The 11,541-nt window shown below is 51.7% G+C and overlaps 1 protein-coding gene across 2 annotated transcripts in view; it reads right to left on the bottom strand.

Annotated features, from left to right (window-relative positions):
* Positions 1 to 1,149: 1,149 nt before the first annotated feature.
* LOC145349958 (uncharacterized) overlaps positions 1,150 to 11,541 on the bottom strand; it is a 49,870-nt gene continuing 39,478 nt past the window's right edge. For both annotated transcript variants that reach the window (XM_080198690.1, XM_080198691.1), the window contains 5 exons: positions 10,586 to 10,875; positions 7,355 to 7,557; positions 4,817 to 4,989; positions 3,016 to 3,235; positions 1,150 to 1,992 (listed from right to left, as the gene is read on the bottom strand). In XM_080198690.1, the coding sequence (XP_080054816.1) occupies positions 1,803 to 1,992; positions 3,016 to 3,235; positions 4,817 to 4,989; positions 7,355 to 7,557; positions 10,586 to 10,875 (1,076 nt within the window). In that variant the 3' untranslated portion in view covers positions 1,150 to 1,802. The remainder of the gene's footprint in view (positions 1,993 to 3,015; positions 3,236 to 4,816; positions 4,990 to 7,354; positions 7,558 to 10,585; positions 10,876 to 11,541) is intronic.

The raw sequence follows: 11,541 nt of genomic DNA, 5'->3' as shown, positions 1-11,541 counted from the left end.
CTCCGCTCTCTCTCTCTCTCCGCTCTCTCTCTGTCTCTCCGCTCTCTCTCGCTCTCTCTCTGTCTCTCCGCTCTCTCTCGCTCTCTCTCTGTCTCTCCGCTCTCTCTCTGTCTCTCCGCTCTCTCTCTGTCTCTCCGCTCTCTCTCTCCTCTCCGCTCTCTCTCTCTCCTCTCCGCTCTCTCTCTCCTCTCCGCTCTCTCTCTCCTCTCCGCTCTCTCTCTCCTCTCCGCTCTCTCTCGCTCTCTCTCTGTCTCTCCGCTCTCTCTCTGTCTCTCCGCTCTCTCTCGCTCTCTCTCTGTCTCTCCGCTCTCTCTCCGCTCTCTCTCGCTCTCTCTCTGTCTCTCCGCTCTCTCTCGCTCTCTCTCTGTCTCTCCGCTCTCTCTCGCTCTCTCTCTGTCTCTCCGCTCTCTCTCGCTCTCTCTCTGTCTCTCCGCTCTCTCTCGCTCTCTCTCTGTCTCTCCGCTCTCTCTCGCTCTCTCTCTGTCTCTCCGCTCTCTCTCTGTCTCTCCGCTCTCTCTCGCTCTCTGTCTCTCCGCTCTCTCTCGCTCTCTCTCTGTCTCTCCGCTCTCTCTCGCTCTCTCTCTGTCTCTCCGCTCTCTCTCGCTCTCTCTCTGTCTCTCCGCTCTCTCTCTCTCTCTCCGCTCTCTCTCGCTCTCTCTCTGTCTCTCCGCTCTCTCTCGCTCTCTCTCTGTCTCTCCGCTCTCTCTCTGTCTCTCCGCTCTGTCTCTCCGCTCTCTCTCTGTCTCTCCGCTCTCTCTCGCTCTCTCTCTGTCTCTCCGCTCTCTCTCGCTCTCTCTCTGTCTCTCCGCTCTCTCTCGCTCTCTCTCTGTCTCTCCGCTCTCTCTCGCTCTCTCTCTGTCTCTCCGCTCTCTCTCGCTCTCTCTCTGTCTCTCCGCTCTCTCTCGCTCTCTCTCTGTCTCTCCGCTCTCTCTCGCTCTCTCTCTGTCTCTCCGCTCTCTCTCGCTCTCTCTCTGTCTCTCCGCTCTCTCTCGCTCTCTCTCTGTCTCTCCGCTCTCTCTCGCTCTCTCTCTGTCTCTCCGCTCTCTCTCGCTCTCTCTCTCTGTCTCTCCACTCTCTCTCTCTGTCTCTCCGCTCTCTCTCGCTCTCTCTCTGTCTCTCCGCTCTCTCTCCCTTGCTCTGTCTCTCTCTCTCTGCCTTTGTAACTCTTGGCACCTCAGTATTATTTTCCATTTCTCTAATTTCTTTCACTTGTACAGGGCATTGGGAGACACAATACCATCGTTTCAGAGCGAGAGTGTGTGTGTAAGTACATCTACTCATGTGTGTATTCATGTCCGTGTGCTAGTATTTGCGTATGAACACAGGGAGGCGGTGGTGTGGTGGTATTGTAACCCAGATACCCTGGGGGATGTTCTGGGATCTGGGTTCTAATCCCACCATAGCAGATGGTGAAATTTCAATTTAAAAGAAGAATTTGGAACTAAGAATCTGATGACCATGAAACCATTGCCGATTGCCTGAAAAACCCATCTGGTTCCCTAATGTCTATTAGGGAAGGAAATCTGCCATCCTTACCTGGTCTGGCCTACATGTGACTCCAGAGCCACAGCAACGTGGTTGACTCTCAGCTGCCTTCGGAAATGGCCGAGTGAGACACTAAGTACGTGGGGTGGCTCAGCCAGTGACTCCCATGTCTAATGAATTAAAAACAAACACTACTTCTGTGCCTGCTTTGTGTGCATTTAACAAATAAACCCTTGTGTGTCCCTGACCGATATGAGAGCTTCCCGCTCCCACCCTGCAGTTATGGTGCAGGATCCCAGTGAGGAGGTCTCTGTTGCTCAGTCTGATGGGCCAGAAGGGCTGTTCTGTACAATCTTCTCAAAAGGCCTCTCCAGACCCAGAAACTTGACCAACTCAACGTACGAGAAGACCCAGGGCCTGGTGATGCTCTGAGCTCTCTCCAGACCGACAAATTCCACCCAGAGGTTGTGAGGTAACATCAGCTCTTGTTCCAGCAGCCCCCTTTGACTGAAAGAGGAAAGGAGACAGTTAGTAGCAGCCAGAGTGGTGACTTAACTCAGCAAAATGCTGCAAATTACAGGCCAGTTACTGGAGAAATAATACAATTGATATTGAGGTGATTGAAGGAAACTTAGGGCAGCACAGTGGTTAGCACTGCTGCCTCACAGCGCCCAGGACCCGAGTTCAATTCCACCTTCAGGTCACTGTCCGTGTGGAATCTCTCCCTGTGTCTGTTGGGGTTTCTTCCCACAGTCCGAAAGACGTGCTGGTTAGGTGGATTAGCCATGTTAAATTACCCCTTAGTGTCCCAAGATATTCGGTTAGGGGCACTCGTGGGGTAATTATGTAGAGTTACGGGTATAAGGCATGGGTAAATTATTCTGTCAGAGAGTTGATGCAGCCTTGATGGGCTGAATGGCCTCCTTCTGCACCATAGCAATCTACAGCAGACAGTGCATTTGGAAATTCATCAACTGATCAAGCTGACATAGCACGGTTTCATGAAGGGGAAAATTATGTCTGACAAATTGACCACAGTTCTTTGAGGAGTTATTAGCCAGGGTAGATAGGGGAAAACCAGTCGATGTTGTATATTTGGATTTTCCAAAGGCATTTGATAAGGTGCCACATAAAAGGCTACTACACAAGATATAGAAGCTCATGGTGTTGGAGGTAACATTCTGGCACGGATAGAGGATTGGTTGACCAACAGGAAGTCCGTGAGTAGTGATAAGGGGAGCTTTCTCAGGTTGGAGGGCAGTAACCAGTGGAACATGACAGGGATCAGTGCTGCGGCTGCAGCCCTTTGCAATGTATGCGTGTCTCTGGCTGCAGGGGTGTCTGTCTGGCTGCAGGGGTGTCTGTCTGGCTGCAGCAGCCTGTGTGTGTCTGTCTCTGTGGCTGGGATCTTATCACCGTTTATGCCGGTGGGATTTTCACGTCCCGCTGCAGTGAATGGGGATTCTCCAGCCTCACTGCAGTGGTTGTGTGGTGTGATTGGTCAGTTAGATTGCGCGCTGTGACACTCACCGCAACAGAAACATGGCCTCCTGCATCAGTGTTTCCATCAGAACCTGGTTCCTCTCCTCCTCTTTTCTCTGCCGCTCGGCCAGTTGCTCTCTCTCTCGCTCTTCCTTTATCTGCTTCAGCTGGAAGTACTCCTCCCTCTGGGTCTCGTCCATTCCCTGCAGCAGCTCCTGTTCCTCTTGCTCTTGTCTCTGACGTTCTTGCTGCAGCCTCTTTGTCTCCTCTGACAACACAGTAACGTGAGAAAGATAATTACCCAGCGTGCTACCCCACCTCTCCCCTCACTCCTCCCTCCCTCATCCCTCACTACTCCTCCCCAACTCCCTCCCCCTCTGCCTTATTCTCCCCCTCACGACCCATGTCCCTCGCTCCCTCTCCCCCTCACTTCCCCCACTTCTCCCCTCACTCTTCCCTCCCCATCCCTCATTACTCCTCCCCAACTCCCTCCCCCCTCTGCCTTACTCTCTCCCTCACTCCCTCTCCCCCCCCACTCCCCCTGCCCCTCGCTCTCACTCCCCCCACCTCTCCATCCCTCACTAACCCCCCAACTCCCTCCACCTCTCCCCTCACTCCTCCCTCCCCCATCCCTCACTAACCCCCCAACTCCCTCCCCACTCCTCCTCGCTCTCCCCTCACTTTCCCCTGCCCCTCGCTCCCTCTCCCCCTCACCTCTCCCCTCACTCCTCCCTCCCCCATCCCTCACTACCGCTCCCCAACTCCCTCCCCCCTCCGCCTTACTCTCCCCCTCACTCCCCCTGCCCCTCACTCCCTCTCCCCCTCTCTCCCCCACCTCCATTCATTGAATACTTTCTTGTCAAACTCAAACTCAAATAATTATTTCACAGAACTCAAACCACACCCCACCCTCCCGCCACTCCATGCCAAGCTTGTCTCTAGCCAATGATGAGTCTCTGATTTGATTCATTGTCCTGTGGGTTAAAGGGGGGGATTCCCTTTTATTCAGTACTGGCGGGGAATGTGTGTGTGTGTGTGAGAGAGAGAGTGCGTGTGTGTGAGAGAGAGAGTGCGTGTGTGTGAGAGAGAGAGTGCGTGTGTGTGAGAGAGAGAGTGCGTGTGTGTGAGAGAGAGAGTGCGTGTGTGTGAGAGAGAGAGTGCGTGTGTGTGAGAGAGAGAGTGCGAGAGTGCGTGTGTGTGAGAGAGAGTGTGTGTGTGTGAGAGAGAGTGTGCGTGAGTGTGTGCGTGCGTGCGTGTGTGTGCATGTGCATCTATGTGTGGGTGAATGAGTGCGTGAGAGAGAGTGCATGAGAGACAGTGTGCATGTGAGAGTGTGCGTGTGCATGTAAGTATGTGCATATGTGCCAGTGTAGGTGAGTGTATGTGTGTATGCATGTGAGTGTGTGCAGGTGTGTGAGTGCCTGTGTATGTGTGAGAGTATGTGCATGTGAGAGTGTGTGAGTGAGTATGAGTGAGTCTGTATCAGTGTGTGTGTGTGAATGTGTGTGTGTGTGTGTGTGCGCGTGAGTGTGTGTGACTGTGAGTTGAGTAAGTGTGTGTGTGTGTGTGTATGTATGTATGTGTACGTATGTGTGTGCATGAATGAATGTGAATGTGAGTGAGTGTGCATGTGCGTGTGCCCAAGTGCGCATGTGAATGTGCGTGCAGGAGTGTGTGTCTCTGAATCTGTGTGTGTGTGAGAGTGAGTATAAGTGTGCGTGTGTACGTGTGTGTGTGTGTGTCTCAGTGTCAGTTCCTATACAGTCAGTGATGTCTCAGTGACAGTTGAAGGCAGTGTGTTCACTGCAGTAGTTGTTGGAAGCCTCTCGGGGTTGTCAGTCACACTCACTCGCTCTCTCCGCCAGAATCCTTTGCTTTTTCTGCTGTGCTTCCTGAACCTTCCTGCGATATTCCTCTTGCTGCCGATGTTCCCGTTCCCGCTCCCAATGCTCCGAACGTTGTCGGCTCTGCTCAATCTCCTGCTCCTGCATCGCCTCGCTCTCGCGCTGTTGCCTTTTATTCCTGGGAATCACAAGCAAAGGCCGTGTCAATGCGAACGACTGTTAGGGTGGGACCCTATGCATGGCTCCTGTGTCCATGGTGTTGTGTGGGGGAGTTCGTGGTCCGAGGTAGGTTACCGTGCCGGTTTGCACGGTACTCCTTCACTCCCGAATCAATGACAAAGGAGATACAACTGACAGTTCTCTGCACACAAAAGGAACATGTCCCTGCACCCGGCACTTAAATTCACTAATTCATTAATTCATTAATATTGTTTTTTCCCTTGTTTAAGGGGAATGTTTAAAATTTCAGATTTATTAAATGGGCAAACAGAGTAAGTTAGTTACTCATTTTCAGCTAGGGATTTATTATTTAGTTGGAGCTACTGGGCTTTTGTTTGCACAAGAAGTTGGGACTTCTAGTTAAAGTTGATTGAGGGGGTCATGTCATAAACTGGGTCTGTTGCAGAGAGAAAGGAGCTTTTTTTTAAAGAGTTGTAGTTCTCACTAGGAGTCTGCTGAAAGCAGAGGTCTGCACTCAACTCAGTTTTCCCTCTGAAAGCCTCAGGACTGAACACATTTTATAGCAAATATATTTACGGTTGCTAACTGTATTTAAAGTGGCACTTAAATCTCTTTGATATTAGTGTACCTTTTAAAAATGAAACATTTCTCAGCTTTCACAGCTTCTGTGATGTCATTGTTGACTGGAAATGGCCTTAAGTGGCTTAAATGTGGTTGTTCGTGTTTACTTTGGGATTAGTTTTACCATCCTGCATTGTTAGGACAGTCATGTGTTTTTAGACAGTTTTTTTTCATTTTGGAGCTGCAGGTTTGAGTTTTGGTTTTAGAAGGGACAGCAGGTTAAAAAGAAATGTTTTTGCTCTCTCCCTGTTGTTTTGGAAATGCTGGTTTCTGCTGGTTTCCTGAAGGGTGAAAACATGCTGTTGTTGGGGGCTGGACCAAAGTCTCTTTCTGATGCTTTGGGAAGCTGTCTTGGCAGATGGTGGCACAGTGGTTAGCACTGCTGCCTCATAGCACTGCTGCCTCATAGCACCAGGGACCTGGGTTTGATTCCCGGCTTGGGTCACTATCTGTGTGGATTTTGCACATTCTCCCTGTGTCTGCTTGGGTTTACTCCAGATGTTCCAGTTTCCCCCCTCAGTCTGAGAGATGTGCGGGTTAGGTGGATTGGCCATGATAAATTGCCCCTTAGTGTCAGAGGGACTCGCTAGGGTAAATGTGTGGGGTTATAGGGAATAGGGCCTGGGTGGGATTGTGGTTGGTGCAAACTCAATGGGCCAAATGGCCTCCTTCTGTGCTGTAGGATTCTATGATTCAGAGTCAATGTACCTCACAGTGCCAGGTAACCGGGTTCAATTCCCAACTTGGGTCACTGTCTGCGTGGAGTTTGCACATTCTCCCCGTGTCTGCGTGGGTTTTCTCCGGATGTCCCGGTTTCCTCCCACAGTCTGAAAGATGTGCTGGTTAGGTGCATTGATCCGAACAGGTGCCGGAGTGTGGCGAGTAGGGGAATTTCACAGTAACTTCACTGCAGTGTTAATGTAAGCCTTACTTGTGACATAAATAAATAAACATTACTTTTCTTCATGTGATATAAATTTTTGCTTCCTTTGAAATTTGGTATTCTTGTGCTTGTCCTGATGACAAAAAAGCATTGATCGATCATAGAATCGTATAGTGCAGAAACAGGCCCTTCAGCCCATCGAATCTGCACCAACCACAATCCCACCCAGGCCCTTTCCCCATATCCCTACACATTTACCCGCTAATCCCTCTAACCTACACATCCCAGGACATTAAGGGGCAATTTTAGCATGGCCAATCAACCTAATCTGCACATTTTTGGACTGTGGGAGGAAACTGGAGCACCCAGAGGAAACCCACGTAGACATGGGGAGAATGTGCAAACTCCACACAGTGACCCGAGCATGGGATTCGAACCCAGGTCCCTAGGGCTGTGAAGCAGCATTGCTAACCAGTGTGCTACTGTGCCACCCAGACACATTGATAATGTGTCTTGCTTTTCAGTAATGGCAGTGAGCGATTGAATTATAGAGAGAGGGAGAGAGTTAGTGCGTGGCCCAGAATTGTAGCCAGTACTCCGGGCAGTCTCTGCAGAGTCGCAGGGATATGCAAGTATTGGAGCAAAGGGGCACCCGACTGATGCCAAGTTTCAGGTCTCTGAGGAGAGGATGAAGCCTCAGGGTTGGGTAAACTCTATCCTTGCACCACCGGCTGTGTCCTGAGAACCTCGGTGTGTTGCCTCTGGAGGCCCAGCAGGTATCTCAGACTGGGAACATGGAGCTGCTGTACCAATCCGAGAGCGGTACTTTAACCCCTCGCCTGCCCATCCTCCTGCTTACCGGATTTCCTGCTCCCTCTGCCTCTGATGATCATCCAGCTCTTGTTGGATCTGCCGCTCCATCTCAAACCTCCTCTGCTCGCCGGCATTTTGCTGCTGCCCCAGGGCTCGCTGCTGTTCGTCCACCGACCAGCTGCTCCCTGACTGCGTCGCATATCTCGACCTGGCTCCCGGTGTGGCCCCCGCCGCGTGCTCAGAGACTTTCTGATTGGACACAAAGGCGGTTAAAACACATCCTCGCCCCCAGCCCATCCCCAACTCCCTGCAGAAGGCAAACACTAGGCCTGAACACGTCCGCTGAGGAGAAAAGGCTCGAGGCCTGTTTTGGAACCTGAATGGGAAGGCCCGAGACAGAGCCTTGGGCCTACGTGATGTGGGCCGTAAGAGCGGCTGACTCCCGGACACTTTCCCAGTCTACCAGGAAGAATATCAATCCCGTACCTCAAGACCAGCTTGTATTTATACAACACCTTCTTGACAGGAGTACTAAATTTGACCTGAGCCACAGAATGAGATATTGTATCAGAGGCTTGACCGAAGAAGCTTTGGGCAGCACGGTGGCACAGTGGTTAGCATTGCCGTCTATAACCAGCCCTTAGAGGCAGAAGTCCCTTCACCCAAATCCCTTTATTTACAAGTCTGACGACAGCATACAGAGGACTTTCAGTGAGTAGCCTACACTAGGAGCGCCAGAGGAACTGACAGGCCTGGTTAAATACAAAGCAGGAAGCTCCCTGATTGGCCCATCAATTTGGCCCTTAATCAGGGAGCTCATATTCTAGCAGGCCCACCTCAATCGCCTGATTAAAATCATTACACCGCCCCACAGTGCCAGGGACCCAGGTTCAATTCCGACCTTGGGTAACTGTCTGCGTGGGTTTCCTCTGGGTACTACAGTTTCCTCCCATGCGCTAAAGGTGCGAGGGATAGATGGACTGGCCATGCTAAATTGACCCTAGTTTCAGGAGGATTAGCAGGGTAAATGTATGGGGTTATGAGGATAGGGACTGGGTGGGATTGTGGTCGGTACAGATTCGATGGGCCAAATGGCCTCTCCCTAGAACGGCATGGTGGCACAGTGGTTAGCACTGCTGCCTCACAGCACCAGGGACATGGGTTCAATTCCCAACTCAGGTCACTGTGTGGAGTCTGCACGTCCTCCCTGTGTCTGCGTGGGTTTCCTCCGGGTGCTCCGGTTTCCTCCCGCAGTCCGATATATGTGTGGGTTAGGTTGATTGGCCATTATCCCTCAGTGTCAGGGAGATTAACAGGGTAAATATGTGGGGTTACAAGAATAGAGCCTGGATGTGATTGTGGTCAGTACAGACCCGATGGGCTGAATGGTCTCCTTTTGCACTGTAGGGATTCTATGATTCTGTTCTATGAAGCATCTTGAAAGGAGATTTTTAGGGACATAGTGTAGGTATAGGGAATTCCAGAGATTGGGACCTCAGAAAGCAGAGTGTGTGGTCACAATCGATGAGCAAATTGGGATGCTCAAGAGGCCGGAATTAGATGAGAAGGGAAATCTCGCAGTGTCGAGGGGATTACAGGGGGTAGGGAGGGTGAGGCCATGGAGGGATCTGAAATTGAGGGTGAGAATTTTAAAGTCCGGGGGTTCCTTGACGGGAGGTCAGAGGTCATGGGGGAAAGGGTGAGAGGGGAATGGGACTCGCTCTGAGCTAAGACCCACGCAGTAGAGATTTGGATGACCTCGGGTTTACAGGCTGCAGTGCGGGAGAGCGGCCAGGGTGGAATGGCCGAGTCTGGAGGTGACAGAGGGCTGGGTGACGGTTTCAGCAGTCGATGGGCTGAGAAAGGGGTGAAGTCAGGTGACGTCACGAAGGTGGAAACAGGCAGCCAATGATGACAAGACTGTGTCATCTTGGAGTTCAATGCCTTGGCAGCACCAGCTTGAAGGAAAGTCCCAGATGGGAGAGGGATGACTACAAGCACCATAGAATCATAGAATCCCTACAGTGCAGAAGGAGGCCATTCGGCCCATTGGGTCTGCACCAACCCAGGCTCCATCCCCATAACCCCAATATATTTACCCTGCTGATCCTCCTGACAGTAAGAGGCAATTTAGCATGGCCAATCCACCTAACCAGCAGACTGGGGAGGAAACCCAGAGCACCCGGAGGAAACCCACACAGACACAGGGAGAATGTGCAGAGTCCACACAGACAGCGACCCAAGCTGCAAGTCGAACCCGGGTCCCTGGCACTGTGAGGCACCAGTGCTAACCACTGTGCCACCCGCAATATATTCGGAAACGGGAGGGGGGTGGGGTTTGAGTAGTGGATGGGTGAGATTGCAGAATGAAGGGTGGGGGGAGAGGCCGGGGTGACAGGAGACCTGACAGGAGGAGAATCTGAGGCCATAGCCCTGCACAGGAGGGAGTGAGGGACGGGACAGACCGGGGCACATTGTGACTTTGGGGGTGGGGGTAAAAGGTTTTGGGATTCGATGGGGGCAATTGGGGGTGAGAGGAACAGTCAGCTGATAACAGGGGTGGTTTAAGAGTAAGCTCGGGGGGACAGTGGGGGGGGAGCTGGTTGGGAAGTACTCCTCTCTCTCTCGGCTCTCAAGCAGTGCTGGAAAATTAACCTTGCTGTATCTAACAGTCGATAACTCCTTCTCGCTGCTGAGATTCCCGAGTGCTGGGAAACTCAGCCAGCTGACTTGGCTTATATCTATAATGGAGGGACAGTCTGATGCAAAATGAGACGGATGGGTTTGCAGCAAGTTAGGCTCAGGTTTGAGACTGTGTAACATTCCATACTGACCCAAACCCACCCGTCTTTCGCAGGGGAGTTTGGGGGGGGGGGCGCTTAAAGTTCCCTCAAACTTAATGAGACAGACTGGGACAAATCCTTTTAAGTCAATTTATTTATTAATTAGTGTCACAAGTAGGCTTACATTAACACTGCAATGAAGTTATTGTGAAAATCCCCTAGTTGCCACACTCCAGTTCCTGTTCGGGTATGCTGAGGGAGAATTTAGCTTGGCCAATGCACCTAACCAGCATGTCTTTCAAACTGTGGGAGGAAACTGGAGCACCCGGAGGAAACCCACGCAGACATGGGGAGAACGTGCAAACTCCACACAGACAGTGACCCAAGCCGGGAATTGAACCCGTGTCCCTGGTGCTGTGAGGCAGCAGTGCTAACCACTGTGCCGTCCTATCTTTCCCTTTCAGCTGCTGACTGATGTCCTCAGTGTCACTTACTCTGTAAGCTTCTCCCCGTCTCGCCAGATCCCTTCCTGCCCCTCTGGCTGTGGAGTCTGGGAAGCGGGAGTCAGAATTCTCCTCCGCATCGATGGCCGTAACTATTGACCCTGAGGTCGGAACGTTCCTTCTCCTTGCTGAGTGCAGCGACCCGCCGTCCTCAGAGCTGTACTGAGTGTCCCCCTCATTGCCACCTCTCCCTGCTCCCTTCTTCCTCGGTTTAGAAGAATCCTTCTGTTTCAGCTGGGATGTGTGCCGTTGATGCGGCAACCTCTTCTCCCTGGGTCTCCCTAAACACACAGAGTTTGGGTTTAGTTGCTGAGTTCAACACAGGCTGACGTTCCCTCTCTTCCATCTGGGTCAGCTGGTGACATGCGATCAACAGGGTTTCTGGGGGTCGCTGGGACCAGGGCAGTCGGCGACAGTCAGTTGGTGTTTGCCGTAGGCTGGAACTGTGGCATCTTTTTTATTCTTTCACGGGAGGTGGGTGTCATTGGCTGGGCCAGCATTTATTGCCCATCCCTAATTGCCCCCTGAACTGAGTGTCTCACTCAGCCATTTCAGAGGGCAGTTAAGAGTCACCCACATTGCTGTGGGTCTGGAGTCACGGATAGGCTAGACCGGGTAAGGACGGCAGATTTAAGAACATTAGAACATAAGAAATAGGAGCAGGAGTAGGCCATCTAGCCCTTCGAGCCTGCCCCACCATTCAATAAGATCATGGCTGATCTGAAGTGGATCAGTTCCACTTTCCTGCTTTCTCCCCATAACCCTTAATTCCCCTGTCTATCAGAAACCTATCTATCCGTGACTTAAATATATTCAGCGAGGTAGCCTCCACCACTTCAATGGGCAGAGAATTCCAGAGATTCACCACCCTTTGAGTGAAGAAGTTCCTCCTCAACTCTGTTCTAAACTGCACCCCCCTTATTTTGAGGCTGTGCCCTCTAGTTCTG

The sequence above is a fragment of the Carcharhinus amblyrhynchos genome, chromosome 11 (assembly GCF_965287045.1).
Source record: "Carcharhinus amblyrhynchos chromosome 11, sCarAmb.v2.hapA, whole genome shotgun sequence".
NCBI lineage: Eukaryota > Metazoa > Chordata > Chondrichthyes > Carcharhiniformes > Carcharhinidae > Carcharhinus > Carcharhinus amblyrhynchos.
Note: the sequence above shows the minus strand (reverse complement) of the source record. Positions and strands in the feature narration are given on the sequence as shown.